Source organism: Dendrobates tinctorius, unplaced genomic scaffold (assembly GCF_039654945.1).
Source record: "Dendrobates tinctorius isolate UK_male_01 unplaced genomic scaffold, ASM3965494v1 ptg000104l, whole genome shotgun sequence".
Taxonomy (NCBI): Eukaryota; Metazoa; Chordata; class Amphibia; order Anura; family Dendrobatidae; genus Dendrobates; species Dendrobates tinctorius.
The window spans coordinates 3,622,275-3,645,183 of NW_027361772.1; the positions used below are offsets into that span (position 1 = coordinate 3,622,275).

General features: G+C 45.0%; 1 protein-coding gene across 1 annotated transcript in view; it reads right to left on the reverse strand.

Moving 5' to 3' along the window:
- IDO2 (indoleamine 2,3-dioxygenase 2) overlaps positions 1-22,909 on the reverse strand; it is an 82,830-nt gene that overhangs the window by 24,890 nt on the left and 35,031 nt on the right. Inside the window, exons 3-8 of the mRNA XM_073588605.1 lie at positions 20,474-20,593; positions 17,229-17,347; positions 16,721-16,735; positions 9,240-9,339; positions 6,566-6,683; positions 6,007-6,058 (exon numbers count right to left, since the gene is read on the reverse strand). Of these exons, the coding sequence (XP_073444706.1) occupies positions 6,007-6,058; positions 6,566-6,683; positions 9,240-9,339; positions 16,721-16,735; positions 17,229-17,347; positions 20,474-20,593 (524 nt within the window). The remainder of the gene's footprint in view (positions 1-6,006; positions 6,059-6,565; positions 6,684-9,239; positions 9,340-16,720; positions 16,736-17,228; positions 17,348-20,473; positions 20,594-22,909) is intronic.

Below are 22,909 nucleotides of genomic sequence, written 5' to 3' on the forward strand. Positions count from 1 at the left end.
GCGGCCCTCCCCGGACCCGGTCATCACCACTATGCCACCAGACGAGGGGGGAGCCGTCAAACGGAATCTCCCCCGACGCTGCTTCCGGACCGCAGCCCCTGCCGTTCCCGAGGAGACCGCACAGGCGGATGCATGGCCCAGGTAAGATCCTGCAGGATCCTGCTCCATTTGGAACAGGAAACCAAAACTGAGGAGGAAAGGCGGACCGCCCCTTTTATCTTTCCTGTAGGGTTTCCTGTTCCAAATGGGCGGATCCGATACCTCCAGTGGGTGCTGTCGTGGCGAAGAGTAAAAAACATGTTCTTGATATGCAAATTATGATCAAATGGAAACCAAATTTTTGAAATATTTTCATTTATTCAATGTCAAGTATGAGCACTAATCTCTGGTAGTCAAACAAAAATTAAAATCCATAAAACATCTCTGGAGAGAGGACATATTACACTCACATTGAACATATGGATTAATTATAGCTGGGTAAGAGACAAACTAATAACTGGGGAATTGAGAGATAGCTGACATGTCAACCTCCATTGAAGTAAGGGCCAACTACAGTGACCAGCTAATTAAAACAGGAGATATGCTCTGGGAAAAAGACACGAAGACTGAAATTCATTTACGCAGACACGGGGAAGTACGCTTCCCAGCATAAGCTTCCCCTGATCAAACACAGCTCCCAGACCTTTTGGAGACAGTGGTCATTGATGAATATTGTGGTTTGCATTAATACAATATTTATGGATGATATATTTTCGGCATCATAGCATAGGGAGAACATAACGCATTCACACACATCAATGGAACCTCCAGGGGCTAAGATATCCTGTAGGTTGTGGATCCAGTAAATTCAGAAAGACTCAGCACATCCCATAACCAGCCCCCACATAAGCTCAACAAGAATATGTATGTGGGTGAAACCTTATCTAATAATAAGCACAATTTGGGTTTGGTGAATTGTCAATCCTAGAAGGTACAGCTTGCTATAGTTCTGTGCATTTTCCTAAGGAGTACTTACCTTTCCTTTCCTAAGCTCTGAGCCAGGTTTAGTAATTTTCTTTTGTTATCCCTTTTATCTCCTGTAATCGTATATACCGTATTGTTTTGTTCCCATTTTGTATCACCTTTGTATAATTTTTTATAAACATTGCCTACCTTTTAGGATTAAATATATAAAATTGAATAGCTCTGTTCATTTTGCTCTGTAAACCGCACCCCTGAACCCATACACTACCTGTAATGGGTGTCCAATATGCCTGTATAAACAATTGGTGGTGGCAACTAGTGGTTTCTTTTTTGTTATTGTGGAGTTGGCAGTGACCATACCAGGGTGTATATGCAGTATGTATTCCATGCGTAAGAATCAGGGATATATATACACCATACGCTCACTTTGAGTTCCCCAATAACTGGTCTAGTAGTGGAAGCAGCTGTGGCCTCATCTGTCTCTTGTCAGTCAATTGCATAATTTTCCTGACGATTCAAGGCAGCGGAGTTGCATCCCCTAACAAACTGTTGACAGCAATGGGATCTGCGCGACCCCCCACCCCACCGGTTGTTATCTTTGACATTGGTTATCACCAAGTTCAAAATAAAAGTGTGACTCTTCACAGATGAGGATACACCTTCATTCCAGCCTCTAGTTTCCATCTAGAGACCACGTGGGCAATGTCATAAAGAGGGACTGTCGAACTAGTCATATGCCAGGGACTATGGTGTTGGGTGGCATAATGTATGGTAGCCAAACCACTATTCTACATTCCAGGTACAATAACAGCATGACATTACATTGATTTGGTCATGGGACCAGTGTTTTTGCCATTTCTCCAAAGTTTCCCAGTCAATACGAAAATGCCAGGCTGCATATCACTCATGCTACGATGAACGACTTGCATGGCCTAAAGGTGCTACCATGGCCTATAGCGTCTCTGGACTTGCCTCCCATCAATAACAACTGGGATGTCACTGGTCGGCAATTGCAAAGGGAGCTGCCAGTGGCGGATCTTGGTGATTTCCACAAGAGCATTTAGAGCGGTAGTACCTTCTTCAGACGACCATTAATAAACTCATTAATAGCAGCCAAGATATGTAAGTGCATGGATTTCTGCATGCGGTTCTCATACTCTATACTGAATAAATCAAGATGTTTGTTTCCATTTTTCACCATTTGTACATAATTATCATGTCTATCCATCCTGTGATTTCCAGAATTCCATGACCTTTTCTTTGTGGTGTTGCAATTACAATATTGAGGAGGGTAGTACTATGGACATGTTTTTACTATAAAAATTTATAATGGGATGATCTTTTGGTAGATATTTACAAAACAGTTTAAATCATTTTTTTTTACACTTAGGCCATACAATAGTGTAAAAGTAAGAACCTACAATTAGCTCATCCCATGATAGAAAACCCTACTAATTGTTTTACCAGATTTAGCATGAGAATGAAGAAGAAGGACCTGTGCAGAACATTAGATTGCATTCTGAGATGTCATTACTTTCTTAGTAACTGCTAATAATGGATGAGTAACTTGGAAACCCAGAAGTCTTCAGAACGGATTCCCAATATCTAAATAAAACATGTAAGATGCTGACCTATAATCTCTGGCTGTCCCATGCAGTGATTTGTCTATGAGTAACTATAATGGAGAATATTCCACATTTTACCAGGAAGTAGTGAAATTCCATATATAGAACTGGAGGGGATAGAGTTCAATACTCGGACAGTAAATAGTTGAAATTCTAAGAAACAATGGATGACATTCTTGCATATTCTCACAGATGAAAACTATGTAAAAAAAAGATAAAGGAAGTAATAAAAACAGAAAAAAAAGATCAAACTAAAACTGAAGTCTATGTTTCCCTCTATTATTTTATATATATGAAAAATGAAAAGTGAGGGTCATAATGGATCAACCCTGGACAATGCTTGGTCATTAAGAAAGGGTTAATCAGTTGGGGGTGGAGGGCTAGGAGTATGAGAATAGTTATGGGAGAATTTTAGTGGAGCGGGAGAAAGGATTAAAGACAACATGTCATTTGATTAATGCTGTACGAACCACAGGCAGCATCAAGCAGAGTCTGGCTGCACAATTGGGAGAGACCTGTGAATCATCTGGAGCAAGGTTGGGGTAAAGCCAGTCGCCAGTCGGGAACCAGGACTAGTCAGGTCTCTACCTATAGACCTTGATTATTTTTTCAAACTATGTTTTGGGTCAGATTTGCGCTTTCTGCGGTTTTGACAGCATGAATCTATTGTCAGGTTCCCTTTTATAGAAGGTAACATTACAGTGAAGAAGTGCAACTTACTTAGTCTGGAGTCAGACACAACGAATAAAAATACGGTCCATATTTTACGGTCGTAACACGCCGAAATGTTCCCTGAACAGTGATCCGTATGTCATCCATTGGCAATGCTAGTATGCGATTTTTGTGTATGTAAGCATCCGTATGACATCCGTATTACATCCGTATGCCGAGATTTTCTTACCGGCTTGCAAAATGGACATATATTGGATCCCAATGACAGGTTAAAACACAAACGAAAGAATAGATATAGACACATAGAATACATACATATATATATATATATAGAGAGAGAGATTTATATTTCATAGAGTTCTACATAGCATAATAGCCGCTAAATCAATTGCCGGCGTCTGTAAAATTATTACAAAACCCGATATGAAATGACACATGGTTTACATACAGTAAACCATTTCATTTCATTTATTTTTTTATAGGTCTTTGACTAATAATTAGATTAGGCTATGTGTGTAAAATTTTGGACATGTAGGTGTTAAATTAACAGGTAAATTCGTTGAAAAAAATTTCCTGGGCACCCACAGTAATTTCTCTGCCAGAGAGGGAAAGCCATTGAGTGAGGGCAGATATTAATAGCCTAGAGAGGGACCATTGTTTTTGTCCCCCCCACTGGCTAAAAAAATCTGCCCCCAGCCACCCCAGAAAAGGCGCATCTATAAGATGCGCCTTTTCTGGCACTTAGCCTCTGTATTCCCATTGCCTTTAGCGGTGGCTCATGGGTTAATAATAATGGGTTAATGTCACCTTGCTATTGAAAGGTGACATTAAGCCGGGTTAATAATGGAGAGGTGTCAATAAGACACCTCTCCATTATTAACCCTATAGTAGTAAAGGGTTAAAAAAAGACCACACACACATTAATTAAAAAGTCTTTTAATGAAATAATCACAAAGTTTTTTACCAAATTAATTATTCTGCTATTCCAGCAAAAGCCCTTGTTGTCCTGTAAAAAAACAAAAAAAAACTCAACAATATCTATACCTCTCCTTCGTTCAGTCAGGTCCCCCACTGCAATCCATCACAAGGAGTTATCTAGCTTACAACAGGGACCGATGCTAATGCTACCGGCCCCTCTGTAAACCACTGCAGAATGAATGAAATCATGTCTGCAGGCGCCCCAGCTGACCGGAGATGAACTAATAAGCATGGGAAAGTTTCTGAACTTTTTCCTACGCTGTCAGTTCACCTCTGGTCAGCTGAGGACTCTGTGCAGCCTCAGTGACGTCAGCAGTAGACAGTGAGGTTGCGCGGAGTTCATCTCCGGTCAGCCGGGCGCCTGCGCAGACATGATTTCATTCATTCTGCAGTGGTTTACAGAAATGCCCTTGTGATGGATTGGATTGAGGTATGGATATTGTTGTTTTTTCATTTTTTGTTTTATTTTTTACAGGACAACAAGGGCTTTTGCTCGAATAGCAGAATAATAAATTTGGTGAAAAACTTTGTGTGATTATTTAATTAAAAGACTTTTTAATTAATGTGTGTGTGGTCTTTTTTAACTCTTTACTACTATAGGATTAATAATGGATAGGTGTCTTTTTGACACCTCTCCATTATTAACCCGGCTTAATGTCACCTTTCAATAGCAAGGTGACATTAACCCATTATTATTAACCCATGAGCCACTGCTAAAGGCAATGAGAATAGAGAGTCTAAGTGCCAGAAAAGGCGCATCTTATAAATGCGCCTTTTCTGGGATGGCTGGAGGCAGATTTTTTTAAGCCGGGGAAAGAGACAAAAAAATGGTCCCTCTCTTGGCTATTAATATCTGCCCTCACTCACTGGCTTTTGGTTTTAGCTAGGGGACAGGCGGCAATTGCCCATAGACCTACATTATTAGGTTGTTCACCTTTTATTATATTTGGCTTGAAAAAGGCCCCAAGTGGCCAAAACGTCGACTTTTTTTTATTTTTAATGATCTGACAATATTGTGGAGAATTGCATCAAGATTCTATGGATCACGGAGTGGTGTTTAGGAGTAGACATCTTTCCCAGATCCTCCATTCTCAAAACAAGAGTTTCAGTAGTTTTAAGTAATTTTGGGAGAATAACTTCACTTGGCTGGAATTGGTACTCAGTTTGAAGTTACTACTGAGCAGTTCGAATACAATTGAAGTGACCAACAGACATCCAACAGTCTTGGTATGAAAAACAGTAAATCACAATATTCCCATTGATAAAAAAAAACTGGGTTGCTCTCCATGGTGATATCATTGGTGGAATAGCCTAAATCAAACTATTAGGAGTCGGAATCATTGACTTGATGGTCTAGCCTGATAGGGCTCCTCAGTGTCTATGCCAGGGAGCCTGTGGCTTTCAGGGTACTTTAAATAGGGTGTTGGGAGAAGGGCACTGCAGTTGTACATCCTAGGGTTGGTGCTCGTGTGCGTACATGGATACCCCAGTCCATACAAAATTCAGGTGAATGGGTGGAATTAATTTTTGGACCTTCACAATGTAATGAAAAAAAAAAACATTTTTGACCTGCACCTCCATAAGTTTCCATTTTTGGGGGGAGAATGTTTCTTGTCAAAGTAGCTTTGTTCTGGTCAAGAGTCACAATACAAAATAAAGAAGACATGATGACCATTGTTGGTCTAGGCCCTAGGGGTTTAGTTGTTTTACTTATGTCCGAGTTATGGATTCTTTATCGGAGTGGCAGTATTTTACATTTTTTACTTACCCGGACAGGAATATGCGGATTGTGTTGTAATACACATCGGAGTCCACGTAATCTAAAGGATAGAAAATTGTTACGTTTGGCGCAAACACAACAGGTCAAACAATAGGCATACATGGTATTAAAAAGCTTGTTACCATTCAGATAATGTTGGACCCGGCTGCAGTTTATTAAAAAATAACAAGCTACATTGTAGTCGTCTTCACCAGGTCCAGCGCTGAGTCTCATCTACTTCTCCTGGTTGCCTGGTATTGGTTGCAGCGTTGACGTAACATCAACAGATCGGCAGCCAATCAGTGAAGGGGGTGTTATGTCTACAGGGGAAGAGCCACAGATCTCATGTCAATGTGACATCAGCGCTGCTGCCAATGTTGACTCACAGGTGGACCTGGGAAGGGTGAATACAGCATGATTTGTTATTTTTTTAACAAACTGCAGCCAAGGGTGAATATTATCTGAAACTGAGCAAGCCCTTTAAGACCTCATACACATTAGAACCGTCTTCCTGGGGAAATAATTGAGAATCAGGGGAGGAATAATAGAAGTACACCTACTCACTGACCGTACATGAGCTGCAGAGCTGCACTCATCTTGATTATGGATTGTTCCAGGTCTTGCAGTGTTGGAAGAAGCGTCTTATTGTCTTCCTCTTGTACGGCTCTCACTGTCCTGATGATAGACTGCCCAGAAGGTAAAATACAGAATATCGTCAGTGCATCGTACTCAGGGCCGCTCCGTTCTACCAACTATTTTATTTATTAGAAAAGGGACCTTACCAATTTGGGGGGGGTGTCCCCACATTTTCTGACTGTGTCCAATCAGAGCTGACAATACCATTCCACAGGGACACACCCCTTTGACAAGAATGAATGGTAACACCACGAGGAATAGCAAAAAGTAATGTTCCATAATTGTTATTTCATATTGTATACTAATATTTATGAAAACAGGCCTGTCAGGAGAGCGGACGGATCCTCTTTAAGGCAAGTCATTTAGTTTGTGTGTGAGAGGAGTTCCCCTTTTATTCTACACGCCCCTCTGAAACCGTGTCAACACTTTTAGTAAGTGAACCTCATGTTTTCGGAACTTGCACCTCGTATGTTATCTTACATGGCATGATCTCTGTAGATAGCCATACTCAGGGGTGCAGTCGGGAGGAGGCAGATGGGGCATGTGCCCCAGGCGTAAATGTCCAGAAAATGTATCGGCATGGGACAAAGCCCAGCAGGTGTTAGTGTGCCAGTCCTTGATGGTGGGTATGGCACGTCTGGTTCAAATTCTGTGAACCCACGCTTAGTGGGACCCCTTACTCTCTATTTTAAGTGATTACTTGTTTAAATAAAAGTGTCACACTCTGCAATTTCGCTAAAGGAAATGTCATAGATGCCAAAAGTTCTGGGTGGGGAATAGGGATAGAGATAGGAGACCTGTAAGTGCATTGTCCCGCCCACTGCACTTGCACCTAATCAGCATACAATTTCAATTAAGGATTTTTGAAATACAGCAAAACTGTATTTATACCAGAAAGGTACAGATTTACTAAGCATTAAAGCACCTTTACATATGTGTCCTTAGTTTGGGGTATAAAATCCTGAAGATAAGTTGTCTTTACAGTGTAACATTCGTTGAACTACTTTTTTCGTACTGGAGTGCTTCACACCACAAGGCGCTAGGAAGGAGACTGCACAGCCCGTCTGAGAGAGAGAATCCCTGAGTTGCTTCCAGGCTAGCCTGCTCCATTACCATCTGTAATCAGGACCCTGGACTGCAGTTATCAAGTAAAGGTACAGAAATTGCCCCCTGCTGTGTCTTGTCTGCTTCCTACCCTTACGGCACTGCTACATCACCGTGCCAACCGCCTCTACACTGCCCTGGGACTACAGCCCTGCCTGTGGAGGGCTATACCTGCACTGCTGCACCACACCATCTGTCCCAGCGGAGCTGTCTGCAGCGTCGGCTTAACATCTCCCTTGCCGAACACCACAGGTGGCGTCACGAACTATTCCATTCCATTTAAACTACATTACAAACATCACCGCCATTGACTTGGGCGCCCAGGGCCACGGACCGGGTCACCGCTGCTGTGACACATCCCCCTGACACCGGCCCGGTACCGAGTACCCCACAGCCCTGGGAGGGCGACCCACTTACAGCCACATTCCAACTAGACAAGCCTAGCCTTGCTCAACACAGTTGCATTGAGTGAAGCCATGCACGTTTAGTTGGCATGTGACCACATGTAAGCAAATCACATACTTGTGGTCACGTATCCGCCACCCCTAGCGTCAGCACCGGAGAATCCTGACAGCGTGCAGTGCGTGTGATGTGAGGATTCATAGAGTGACTGCAGTCTTGTAGCCTAAAGGGGTTGTCACACTAAGCGATATCGCTAGCAATATCACTATAACGTTACTGGTTTTGTGACGTAGCAGCGATATTGCTAGCGATATCGCTATGTCTCATACTTACCTCCGACGGCTCCCCCACTGGTTATCACTGATCGCACGAGAACATCCTGGACCGTTTCTCGTCGTCAGCTTCCTGCTGGGCTTCCTGCTGTGATGACGAGCGACGCGTGGACGCGGGCGGGAGGACGTCAGGATCGCCTCGTCTGACAGGTAAGTAGCGACCCCCGACCCCTGCTATGTCTGTCGCTGGTGAGATCTGCCTGTGTGGCAGCTCACTAGCGACCACTTAGCGATGCACCAGCGATCCTCGCTGGTCGGGATCGCTGGTGCATCGCTAAGTGTGACAGTACCTTAAGGCCAGACAACTCCTTTTGGCAAGTATGACATGTGTGGATGTATTTATTTATAGGAATGGGGGGCCATCTTTTGAGGTCAGTGTGCACTTTTTGTACTTTTTGCCATATGTATACAATCCTTGGTTTTGCATCAGACCCATCAGTACACGAATTTCCTACCAGCCATATCTTGGGTACAATACCCGGCACTACTACGGTATTAGCATGAGGAGTACGGTAAAAACGATGACACATCGTGCAGACTCATGTGTAATACAAACAGTGGGTTTCTCTTGTCGCACTGTTTAGCGCTGTGCCCTTATAACAGATGATAGACGCTGATTATCTTCCTGCAGCCTGAGAAAAACACACACACAACACAGATAAATGGTATCCAGGCAGCCCACACTTCATCCACGTCATCACAAGACTTTCCCAAGATCTGCTTATTGCAGAATCCCATCCTTACATTAGATACCACATTTGTACTCACTTTTACTGCTGGAATTGCCGCCACCTCCACAAGTAATGTGACGAGAACAAAGCCCTGCAGACTGTCACCTCCTGGGACAGACACAATGGTGGAAAGGTTCCTATGGGCAGGAGAGAGGAGGTTAGCAGGTTGCTGTAGATATCCCTTTCTGCCCCAGGCCCTATGATCATCGGACACTCAATAGTCTGGTACGGTTCACACAGCACATGTCAGGCAGAAAGTCTACAATACATGGTGGAAAGTATTGTGACACCTCCACATTACACCTACAGGAGCTTTTATGACATCCCATTCTCAATCTATAGGCATTACTATGGAGTTCCCCACCACCGCTCTCCCTCACGCAGCTATAACAGCTCCCACTCTTTTGGGAACGGTTTCTACAATATTTTGGAGGCATCTGTGAGAATTTTTGCCTATTCATCTGGGTCGCCCCACCCTGGGCTGTGGGGTACTCGGTACCGGGCCGGTGTCAGGGGAATGTGTTACAGCAGCGGTGACCCGGTCCGTGGCCCTGGGGGCCCAATATCAATGGCGGTGGTGTTAAAGGTGTTAGAGTTTATAGGTATAGTTCGTGACGCCACCTGTGGTATTTGGCAAGTGAGGTGTTAGCCAACGCTGCGTACAGATCCTCTGGGACTGATGGTGTGGTGCAGCAGAGATGGTATAGCTCCCCACAGGTGGAGCTGTAGTCCCAGGGCACGGTAGGTGCAATGGATGAGGAGAGGCACAGGATGGTGTAGATGTGGTTACCCAGGTATAGCGATGCGGGAATAACTGGAGGACACCAGAGCATGCAGTTCCAAAGCTTTACTCACTGTTTGCAGTTCACACAACTGCCTGCCTCCGTACTGTGTTCTCCAGGTCAGGGCTCCAGCCAACCTCCAGGCAGGATAGGACTCTCCCTTCCACACTCCGCCAATATATACCTTCACTGAACGACTCCTCAAATGCGCCTTTAGGTGCGAAGCACTCCAGTACTTAGTTACCCTGGAATGCCTCTCTCTAGATGTTCCTAGTCTTTACTTGTATGACAGACAGCTGTAGCGTGCTTCGGGGACTCCTCTCTTGAGTCCTGGCTCTCTATCCGTTTCGCTGTTGTGTCCCAAGTCTATGGCGAGAGTAAGGCGTTAGCGGCTCACTACTCCTCCCCCCCGGTATCTGTTGCCGGATATAAAGATCCAATCAACCTCGCGGACCGGGCCCCGGCCTTTGCACTAAGAACCTATAGGCAGGGTTCCTATCCAACCCACTCCTCCTCTCTGTTCTCCTTCTCCTTCGTTCCGATCTGTTCTATCTCTCTCTTATGGAATCTGTAGTCTTCAGTCTACGTCTCTTTGTCCTTCTCTTCCTTCCCTGAGAAGCTCGTTCCACTAAGACCAGTCCTCAGACTCTCCTGTCTGACTGCCTTCCTCCGCCTTGAGCTCCTCTCAGGCTGACCTGCTGTCAGCCTGCTCTCTTCTCTGGGTCTCTCCCCAGACTGACCCCTTCTGGGTCTCTCCCATACTGACTGTCAGACTGACCTCCTCTGACTGACCTGAAATCCTACATTTTCCCTCTCTTTTATATCATCTAACTCCACCCGCCTCCCAGCACATCTCGTGTTACGAAGCAGGGTTCCACGAGGGGTGCTCTGCTAACCCCCAGCCTGAAGCTGTTAGGTGGCCCCACTCAACTATCCTGTGTGTGGAATGCAGGTGTGGAGCATGGTCAGGAGTTCCCACCTTACCTGGATGGTGGGGCACTACACCTTAGGAGAAGGTGCAGTACCTCTGTGGCGACTGAAGCCTCAGGGGTGCCACATACCTCCCCGTTAAACACAGCACGTCCGCGGGCTGTAAGACAACAAAAGGTACAATACAGGAACACACAAAAATTTTTAAATGCTGTTTAACAATACTTATCTAATCTTCCTAGTATAGGAGGCACATTTCTTAAACGTTACAAACAGACTAACTTCCTATCTTAGTATCAAAGTTTACTTAAGTGCAATCCTCAACTCAAAGTGCTATACTCAACACATTCTCTTTATTACATTTTCTATCAATTATTCTCTTTTTCTTTTTCTCTACTACTACTGCTATTGCTGGACGCAAGACACTGACCATCTACTCTTGGCCTGTCACCTGTCACTTGCAATTCTTCAATCTTTATTCAATTCTCACATTCTATCTCAAAATTTCCTAAGTCTCTGTATCAAAATATTCTATAAAAGACATTTACTTTTCATAAGACACAATATTATCAAATACGTTATCAATAAAACATTCAAAATTCTTGTAAGGTGCTGAACACTGCTCCCAGCCGGGATTTCTTGCAGTGTCCCTTGAGGTAGACATCATTCTTTGAAAAGTGTCCATGCATCAACATTATGTTCGCAAAGAGTCTTTGTGTAACCATTATCTTCACAAAGAGGCTACATATGTAAAACCAAGAAAGGGGCACCTAAAGAGGTGCAAACTATTTACAATGCAGTTCCGGATCACTTAGCGTCTATGATCTCTTCAGTTCAAATAGAAAACGCTGCCATTCAAAAACTGGGCAACATCATGAACAAAAAGGAACAACTGGTGCAAACAATAACCCTCCTGGGTACGAGACTTTAGTAACTTTTAGCGGCTACCGGATTCAAGGTAGTCATTGGCAATCCGCAGGTACTTCTCTTCCCACGGTGTCAAATCTGTAAACTTTAACTTGGGCTGCCGGATAGGTGCAGGTACTGGGTCAGTTGGGTTCTCAGTAACCGGTACAGGAGCAGTCTGGTTGGTAGCTGTGGTCGAAGGGGCAGCAACTGGTGAGCTCGGCAGATATCGGTGGACAAATTCTTTGGGGCTGCGGCGGATGTTCAATGCATACCACCCCCTGAGTCCTTCATGCCGAGTGAACGTCACGTACTCTCCGGTTTGCAGGTCCATGTCTTGGTGCCCCCGTCTCCGATGGGGCTCCACGTCCTGACGGTTGAAGAACAGGTCACTGATCCGTTTGGGGTCTGCGATAAAGCCGAAACCCCTCTCCCGATTCACATTCAGGACCTGCCCCCAACCGGCTGCATCCCGGGGGCCATGATGACCTGTACGGGCCCTCTCCTTCCGGGCCAGATCCGGGCCCAACACAGCCTTCTTCCTCTGCTCCCTCTCCCAATACTCTTCTGCTATTTTTTTCAGGGTGGCTCAGCAGTGGGCCTTATTCTGCGCCTCCCGGGACCTGTTTTCACCCTCAGCACCAGCATCCCGATCCCAAACCAGGTACAACACGACCTGGCCAGCTGCTGCAGCTGCCGCACACCCTGCGGCCTCCCCAGGTAGAGGGACATCTGACATACCTGGGGCCTCCTGGCAGTGTGGCCTCGGCTCCGATGCAGGCGGTAATGGAGCGGCTGGTGGTTCAGGGCCCACAGGGGACGCTGTGGGGACCTGCGCAGCCACGTCAGGTCCGGGTGGGGGCTCCGCTTCCATCCCCGGGTCCTCCGGTGATTTCTTCGGGCAAGCGGCACCCAGCCACACAGTCAGGGTAGACGTGTATGTTAGCGCTGCCCGGGGACGGAAAAGTGTGGCAGCGGCAGGTACCGGTGGAGGGGGTACCGCTGGTGTAGGCCCCGACGGGGCGCGCTGCCGGCTCAGTCTTTCCAAGGATTCCCGCCTCATCCGTAGACGGGTTGTCAGCTCAGCTATTTCAGCCTCTATTTGTTGTTGGTCCATGTCGGATCTCGGGTTGGAGCCTTCAGCCATGGCGCCGGGGGTTTGCACTTCCCCACGCTCCGCAGGCCTCCTTCCCTTGCTCTCCAAAATGGCATTCTGGCATTCTTCTTCTTGCTCCGCCCTTCTGCTCGCCACTGGCTTTCTCTGCCCCTCCTTCTGGGGGCGGCGTCTTCTTCCCGTGCCTCCATACCAAGCCAGTATACGAACCCCTCGGGGGGTGGGCCATGCATCTGTCACATAGTAATTCAGGCAGGGACGGCCCAAGACTCTTCGCGGTCTTTTCTTAGGACCTCCCATCTCTTCATGCCCTTCTTCTCCGCGCCAGCAGCCATTTCTAATGTCCATTTTACAGTCTATTAAATTTGGTCTTCTGCACATTTTCAAAAATTGTAAATCCAAGGCACACAGAACCCGATGGCATCGGGCTTCGTCATCCTGTTCGAGATGCCAAGTTGGGTCACCCCACCCAGGGCTGTGGGGTACTCGGTACCGGGCCGGTGTCAGAGGAATGTGTCACAGCAGCGGTGACCCGGTCCGTGGCCCTGGGCGCCCAATATCAATGGCGGTGGTGTTAAAGGTGTTAGAGTTTATAGGTATAGTTCGTGACGGAACCCGTGGTATTTGGCAAGTGAGGTGTTAGCCAACGCTGCATACAGATCCTCTGGGACTGATGGTATGGTGCAGCAGAGATGGTATAGCTCCCAACAGGTGGAGCTGTAGTCCCAGGGCAGGGTAGGTGCAATGGATGAGGAGAGGCACAGGATGGTGTAGATGTGGTTACCCAGGTATAGCGATGCAGGAATAACTGGAGGACACCAGAGCATGCAGTTCCAAAGCTTTACTCACTGTTTGCAGTTCACACAACTGCCTGCCTCCGTACTGTGTTCTCCAGGTCAGGGCTCCAGCCAACCTCCAGGCAGGACAAGACTCTCCCTTCCACACTCCGCTAATATGTACCTTCACTGAACGACTCCTCAAATGCGCCTTTAGGTGCGAAGCACTCCAGTACTTAGTTACCCTGGAATGCCTCTCTCTAGATGTTCCTAGTCCTTACTTGTATGACAGACAGCTGTAGCCTGCTTCGGGGACTCCTCTCCTGAGTCCCGGCTCTCTATCCGTTTTGCTGTTGTGTCCCAAGTCTATGGTGGGAGTAAGGCGTTAGCTGCTCACTACTCCTCCGGTGTCTGTTGGCGGATATAAAGATCCAATCAACCTCGGGGACCGGGCCCCGGCCTTTGCGCTGAGAACCTATAGGCAGGGTTCCTATCCAACCCACTCCTCCTCTCTGTTCTCCTTCTCCTTCGTTGCGATCTGTTCTCTCTCTCTCTTATGGAATCTGTAGTCTTCAGTCTACGTCTCTTTCTCCTTCTCTTCCTTCCCTGAGAAGCTCGTTCCACTAAGACCAGTCCTCAGACTCTCCTGTCTGACTGCCTTCCTCCGCCTTGAGCTCCTCTCAGGCTGACCTGCTATCAGCCTGCTCTCTTCTCTGGGTCTCTCCCCAGACTGACCCCTTCTGGGTCTCTCCCAGACTGACTCTGTCAGACTGACCTCCTCTGACTGACCTGAAATCCTACACTTTCCCTCTCTTTTCACTCCACCCGCCTCCCAGCACATCTCGTGTTACGAAGCAGGGTTCCACGAGGGGTGCTCTGCTAACCCCCAGCCTGAAGCTGTTAGGTGGCCCCACTGAACTATCCTGTGTGTGAAATGCAGGTGTGGAGCGTGGTCAGGAGTTCCCACCTTACCTGGATGGTGGAGCACAACACCTTAGGAGAAGGTGCAGTACCTCTGTGGCGACTGAAGCCTCAGGGGCGCCACACATCCAGAAGAGCATTTGTCAAGTCAGATACTGATGTTGGAAGAGAGGCCGGGTTCACAATCTACAATCTAGTTCCTTCAAAGGTGTTGGATGGGATTGAGGTCCGGGCTCTGTGCGGTTGGTCATGTTCTTCCACACCAAACTCCTCCAATCATGTCTTTATGGACCTTGAATTATGGACTAGGTACAATCATAGAGAACAGAAAAGGGCCTTCACCAAACTGTTCCTACAAAGTTGGAACTACAATAGTCCAAAATGTCTTGCATGCTGAAGGATCAAGGTTTCCCTTTTCTGGAACCAAGAGGTCTAGGTCAAACCCTGAAAAACAACCCATAGCATTATCCCTCCTCCGCCAAACTTCAGCTGGTACAATGCAGACAGACAGGTAACGTTCTCCTGGCATTCACCAAACCTAGAGTCGTCCATCAGATGTCAGATAGAGATATTTGATCCAACACTTGCAAGACCACATTTTCCCTGATCCTGAGTCCAGAGACAGTTTTACTCCACTGTATCTAGTACTTGGCACCCTTAATAAAAAAAAGCACTCCTCCCATAAAATACACACGTGGTCAAAATTGTTGGTACCCCTCGTTTAATGACAGAAAAACCCACAATGGTCACAGAAATAACTTGAATCTGACAAAAGTAATAATAAATCAAAAATCTATGACAATGAACAAATGAAAGTCAGACATTGCTTTTCAACCATCCTTCCACAGAATTTCTAAAAAAATAAAACTCGTGAAATAGGCCTGGACAGAAATGATGGCACCCCTGAAAATAATGTGACAAAAGGGACATGTTAAATAAAGGTGTGTCCACTAATTAGCATCAAAGGTGTCTACAATTCTGGAATCAGTGAGTGTGTATATTATCCTCTTAATATATTGCAGTCATCGTATTAGATCACTGTGTTCTTACAATTGCTTTTTTTTGCCTTTCTACCCAATTCATTGTTCTCTTTTCCATTACATCTATGACATCCGTGATTAAAAACTGACGAGATGAATCCTTCTAAGCTCTATGTAGAAACAGGAGGTGAATTTTCCCTGTACAAGTCATAAATCACTGTAAAAGTCCCCGCAGGTGGGGAGGAGGGAGCAGGTGGGTAAGAAAGTGAAGAGGGTGATGACTCATGCAGGGAAATGAGATGATTTAGGAGAGAGAAATGTCATGATCTAACTTGTAACCCCGGTGACCCCCTATTACAGGACCATTCTGGTATCGGGGAGCTCTGCACCACCCATTCTGTCACATGTTAGTAGAGGCAGACGTCATGGCAGGGGGCCGGACGTTATACATCGGGGTCAGTGCTCCTCTTTTATGATTAATTTGTGAGTCCCAATACTTTTCTCCATACAGTGTAACCTCTTATCTAAGTAAATTAGAAATTAAATACAGAATTACATGAATTCTTCTTGTACTGATTCCAAGTCACAGTCTATATTATACTCCAGAGCTGTATTCACAATTCTGTTTGTTTTTTATTCAAAAAATAGTTGGACGCGCACATGCCACGCGCTGGGCTCACATTATGTAGGGTGACAGCTTTTGTTACATGTTATCACCCTGTTTTTCTCAAGCACTGACTGATTACAGGTGGTCTAGTGAGTTATGGAGGGGTCCCGCTCATATTGACTCCTATAGTATATGTACCGGAGACATGTACATAGTGCCCTGTCTGAGACCAGCACCTAACATTGCCGATGAGAACTACAAGTGCTCTTCAGATGAGCGGCGCCCTTTGCAAATCAAACTCTTGAGCCCATATAATTGCATTGTCCTGCAGAGCAGCGCTCCTCCCACGATGCACCCTTAATAATCAGTCCATCCACATAGCTTACAACTTATCATTACACAGTTTCTATCAGCATTCCTTTCCGTGCGTACCCCAGTGTGTGGCCCGGCACCCCCTAATTAACATCAAAGAGAACACTAAAAGTTATGGAGTTTCACTTACTCTATTGTCAGAGGTCTGAGCAAGAATCCCCGGGAGCCGAGAAAGGAAGGAAACAAACAATTAGTACAGAGAGAAGGTTGCCAAAGGCTATCCCAGTCCGTATAGAGATTTCCATCTACCCAAAATGTATTGTTTGCGATATAACAATAGAATATATCTTCTCTATTCATAGCGCCAGGCACAGGGTTCAGGACACATTTTATTACTATTAACCCCTTCCGTGAATGCCGAGCCCATGTTATTATTGGAGTAAACAACAGCTGCAGACTTATGCTTGAGGGACTGTGCTGCATAGACAGATGGCGATGTGTTAATAGAGATGGTTGAAGGGAGTCTGCCAACTCCAAAATGCAGTCTGATGATGATGCAGATACTGGTTACTGTGTATCCCAAATGAAACAGTTAATTCTCCCACATAGTCTGACTCTAAGCATTGAATGATTCTGCTGAAAGCTGAAATCCGCAACAGTCCTGTCCATATAGACACTAAATCCAGAGTTTCACTTACCCCGCGGGATCCTTCCGTTTCCAGTTAGCCAAAACAAAGTCTGCATGGACCATGATCAGCGGAAGCCCAAGGGTCTGGGACACTTGATGATATGGCACGGCCAAGTTACGAGGCAGCACCTGAGTCGCATGAAAAATTGGTAAGGTTGTCATATAAAAGTTTTGTAGAATATTGTGTAAAATGTCATTAATGTATAGTCTGTTCCAGTTACACCAAGCTGGTCAAGTAGTAAAGCACTGGTATCATCCAATGTAGTCCCAATATGACAAACTTTGCTCTACTACATCTTTATGTTCCACCAAGTATGTTATTTTAACACTTTCCTTTTTTTGGCCTTAGGATCCCTTTCACATTGCATTAATTCCTACGTTTTGTGGCCACATCGAGGCTTACGTCCAAAACCCCTCCCATCTTTCCCGCGCAAAATGGAATTTGGGCGTATGGGGCCATCGACTATAACATTTCAGATGGAGTCACCATTTGCTCTCTCGTGCATCATTTTCGGCCAATTGGCGATGCACAGCAAGAGTCAGTAGATTACATCTTTCTGTCTACCTCCACTAGACACGGGCGAAAACGTTGTACGACAGTACCCCGACATAGTGACGTAAGCCCCGACGGAGCTGCTAAACATAAGAGAAAATCCTGTGTGAAAGGGCCATAAGACGCAGGGCCTGTGGCAGTGTTGGGGTATGTTCACACTAGGGCCCCGTTTCCACAAGAGAGGTGTTATTGATGCTTGACGAAGAGGCATGTGTTCACACAGTAGGAGCAGCATGAATCAGATGACAAGTTCCCTTTCATTTGGTTTCCTAGACGCAACAATAACCTTTAACAATCCGAGATTGGCTATAACTTTTATATGAGCGCTCGCTATGGAGTAAAGTTACAGAACGACAATCTCGTACTAGAGTCCATTGGTTACTCCTGCTCAATCTATGTGTGGATAATGGCCGCTCCTCATGTAACTCCAGGAGATAAAGGTTTTGTACAGCGTCACAGAGGTGACTTGCCTGTGACTAATACCGTAGGAATGACTATATAGACATTGTAATTGTACTTGCACAGCCACTTGGTCTCTCCTACCGGCCTCCCTTTACAGTAGCCATACACAATTTTTCCCATACCTGACCAAACACAAGTCACTTTGGCTCTGACAATTCGGCACGTTTTTTTCTGAAATTCCTTCTAATGAAACAAATCTTTGCCAAGGATAAAGCGAAGCCTTGCTTTGTTGTTTGATAAGGAAGCTGACAGGCAGGGGTGTAATGTGTGGGAGGGGGGCCCGATGACACGAGCAGCGATATCAGCTGGATGGCCATCCGAGGACGCAAATTCAGCTGAAATGTACTGTGGCGCAGAGACCCGCCGGGTCGTTGCACTGCTATACAAGCTCTCGGACAACCTGAAGCCGGCAGCCGACGTCGGCATGCAAGTGACAGGCCGCTCAAGGTAGGGATGTCATGCGCTGCCTATCACTTACACGCTGAAGTCAGCTGTCGGCTTCTGTGCTGGCTGTGGAAGAGGATGCCGCGTGTTGTGGGAGCAGAGGAAGATGAGTAGAATCGTTTACATTTTTTTTTTTTTAGATTTGTTGAAGAAGAGCGGTAGAACAGGGACATTATTACAGGAAGAAGGCTATGAGAGGAACATTATAACTGGATGGGGACATTGTACCAGGATGGGGGACATAATACCTGGAAGGGTACCATGATGGGGGACATTATTACAGTGGGAAGCCCATTAAAATGGACATTATACCTGGATGGGGACATTGTACCAGGATGGGGGACATTATACCTGGAAGGGTCCCAGAATGGGGGACATTATTACAAAGAAGGGCCAGGATGTAGGACATTATTACAGAAAGGAGCCTGAATGGGGGACATTATTACAGGAAAAGGGCACAGGATGGGGGACATTATTACAGGAAGGGGCACAGGATGTAGGACATTATTACAGAAAGGAGCCTGGATGGGGGATATTATTACAGAAAAAGGGCACAGGATGGGGGACATTATTACAGGAAGGGGCACAGGATGTAGGACATTATTACAGAAAGGAGCCTGGATGGGGGATGTTATTACAGAAAAAGGGCACAGGATGGGGGACATTATTACAGGAAGGGGCACAGGATATAGGACATTATTACAGAAAGGAGCCTGAATGGGGGACATTATACAGGAAAAGGGCACAGGATGGGGGACATTATTACAGGAAGGGGCACAGGATGGGGGACATTATTACAGAAAGGAGCCTGGATGGGGGATATTATTACAGAAAAAGGGCACAGGATGGGGGACATTATTACAGGAAGGGGCACAGGATGTAGGACATTATTACAGAAAGGAGCCTGGATGGGGGACATTATTACAGAAAAAGTGCACAGGATGGGGGACATTATTACAGGAAGGAGCCTGGATGGGGGACATTATTACAGAAAGGAGCCTGAATGGGGGACATTATTACAGGAAAAGGGCACAGGATGTAGGACATTATTACAGAAAGGAGCCTGGATGGGGGATATTATTACAGAAAAAGGGCACAGGATGGGGGACATTATTACAGGAAGGGGCACAGGATGTAGGACATTATTACAGAAAGGAGCCTGAATGGGGGACATTATTACAGAAAAAGGGCACAGGATGGGGACATTATTACAGGAAGGAGCCTGGATGGGGGACATTATTACAGGAAAAGGGCACAGGATGGGGGACATTATTACAGGAAAAGGGCACAGGATGGGGGTGATTATTACAGGAAAAGGACACAGGATGGGGGACATTATAACAGGAAGGGGCATGGATTAGGGACATTATTACAGGAAGGGGGCATTGTTACATGGGGGGGCGAACATGTATGTTTTCACAGGATCTGGAACGCTATAAGGGCCCATACATCTGATGAACATGCAGGTGGGGGGCCAAGGTCCAAATTTTGCATAGGGGCCTATTGGTCGCTAGTTACGCCACTGATGTATCCCTGGAACTGCTTATCTAATTTAAAAAAAAAAATGGTGGGATAATATGTAACGCCCAAAAGGCTTGTTTCACCCAGTTCTTAAAGAAAAGGACAACAGGACCAAACACAATGTGACTGGCAATATATGAGAACAAAGTCTGCCTGGAAATGAAATTCTCATCTGGAGCATTTATGGCACATTGACCGGTCATACCATAAATGTCAGAACGTTGTGCTTCAACAAAACTTCAATTTTCAGGCCATTAAATGGGAGATCTTCTCACCTTAACTCCCCCAGTCTCTCCGTTCTGCCATACATAACCCATGACTATATGACTGAGGATCACACGGGCCAAGCGGAAGTGTCTGTGCCCCTTGAGGTGCTGTATGCCAAGTTCTGGCATCTAGAGAAAAAGACAAAATGTTGGTTTGTATAATGAAAAGCAGCAATAACTGACTGATACAAGATAGAGCAACACAGAGCGCGGTAATCACCGAGCAGTGAAATGTGTCCAGTCCTTATATCCCCATGATAATTAGAGGAACAGTGAGAGCTTGTAATGTGCTCCTGCCCTCTGGTGGTGAAAGTACTGTACATCTACATTTGGTCTATTTATTTGTGGATTTCGAAACTCTACACTAAAAAAGTTTTTCAAGTCTACCTCCAATGAGTCTTCAATTTCTTTTTAAATTGTTACTCAAAATATTAAAGGTTATTGCCTATCCAAAGGGTCTGCATCGGGAACAGTGACGACAACTATGAAGCGCGAATTTGACCATCACTCTAGACTCTTTAACCCCTTTACCCCCGAGGGTGGTTTGCATGTTAATGACAGGCCAATTTTTACAATTCTGACCACTGTCCCTTTATGAGGTTATAACTCTGGAACGCTTCCATGGATCCCGGTGATTCTGACAATGTTTTCTTGTGACATATTGTACTTCATGTTAGTGGTAACATTTCTTTGATATGACTTGTGTTTATTTGTGAAATTTGGAAATATGCCTATAAATCACAGAGATTTGGCACACAAAATACTTAACATTTCCCACACGTTTACATCAGCACAATTTTGGAATCAAATTTTTTTTTTTTGTTAGGAAGTTAAAAGGGTTAAAAGTTGACCAGTGATTTCTCATTTTATTAACCATTCAGGTGCTTCACAGGAATTTTTGGAATGTTTAAAAAAAGTGAACATTTAACTTTTTTTCACAAAATTTTTTTACTTCAGATCCAGTTTGTTTTATTTTACCAAGGGTAACAGGAGAAATTGGACCCCAAAAGTTGTTGTACAATTTGTCCTGAGTACGCTGATACCTCATATATGCAGGTAAACTACTGTTTGGGCGCATGGCAGAGATCGGAAGGGAAGGAGCGCCGTTTGACTTTTCAGTGCAAAATTGGCTGGAATTGAGGTCGGATGCCATGTCGGTTTTGGAGAGCACCTGATGTGCCTACACAGCAAAAAAAAAACACAAATGACACCATTTTGGAAAGTATACCCCCTAAGGAACTTATCTAGATGTGTGGTAAACATTTTGAACCCCCAAGTGCTTCACAGAAGTTTATAATGTAGAGCCGTAAAAATAAAAAAAATCATATTTTTTTCACAAAAATGATCATTTTGCCCACAATTTTTTATTTTTTTAAGGGTAACAGGAGAAAATGGACCCCAAAAGTTGTTGTCCAATTTGTCCTGAGTAGGCTGATACCCCATATGTGGGGGTAAACCACTGTTTGGGCGCATGACAGAGCTCGGAAGGGAAGGAGCACCATTTGACTTTTTCACTGCAGAATTGGCTGGAATTGAGATCAGACGACATGTCGTGTTTGGAGAGCCTCTGATGTGCCCAAACAGTGAAAACCTCCAATTCTAACTCCAATCCTAAACCCAACACACCCCTAACCCTAATCCCAATCCAAACCCTAACTCCAACCCTAACTCTAATCCCAACCCTAACCCTAATTCCAACCCTAACCTAATCCCAAGCCTAATCGTAACTTTAGTCCCACCCCTAACCCTAATGGGAAAATGGAAATAAATTAAAAAAAAAATAAATTATTTTTTACCTAACTAAGGGAGTGATAACAGGGGGTTTGATTTATTATTTATGGCGGGTTTTTATGTTTGGCGGCTGTCACACACTAAAAGACACTTTTTATTGCAAAAACATTGTTTTTGTATCACCACATTTTGAGAGCTATAATTTTTCCATATTTTGACCCACCGAGTCATGTGAGGTCTTATTTTTTGCGGGATGAGTTGACGTTTTTATTGGTACCATTTTCGGTCACAAGACTTTTTTTTATCACTTTTTGTTCCGATTTTTGGGAGGCAGAATGATCAAAAACCAGCAATTCATGAATTTCTTTTGGGGGGGGAGTTTACACCGTTCCACGTGCAGTAAAATTGACAAAGCAGTTTTATTGTTTAGGTCAGTACGGTTACAGCGATACCTCATTTATATCGTTTTTATGTTTTGGCGCTTTTATACAATAAAAACTATTTTATATAAAAAATAATTATTTTTGCATCGCTTTATTCTGAGAGCTATAACTTTTTTATTTTTCTGGTGATGGAGCTGTATGGCGGCTCGTCTTTTGCGGGACAAGATGACGTTTTCAGCGGTACCACGTTTATTCATATCTGTTGTTTTGATCGCGTGTTATTCCACTTTTTGTTTGGTGGTATGACGATAAAGCCTTTTGTTTTGGGCTT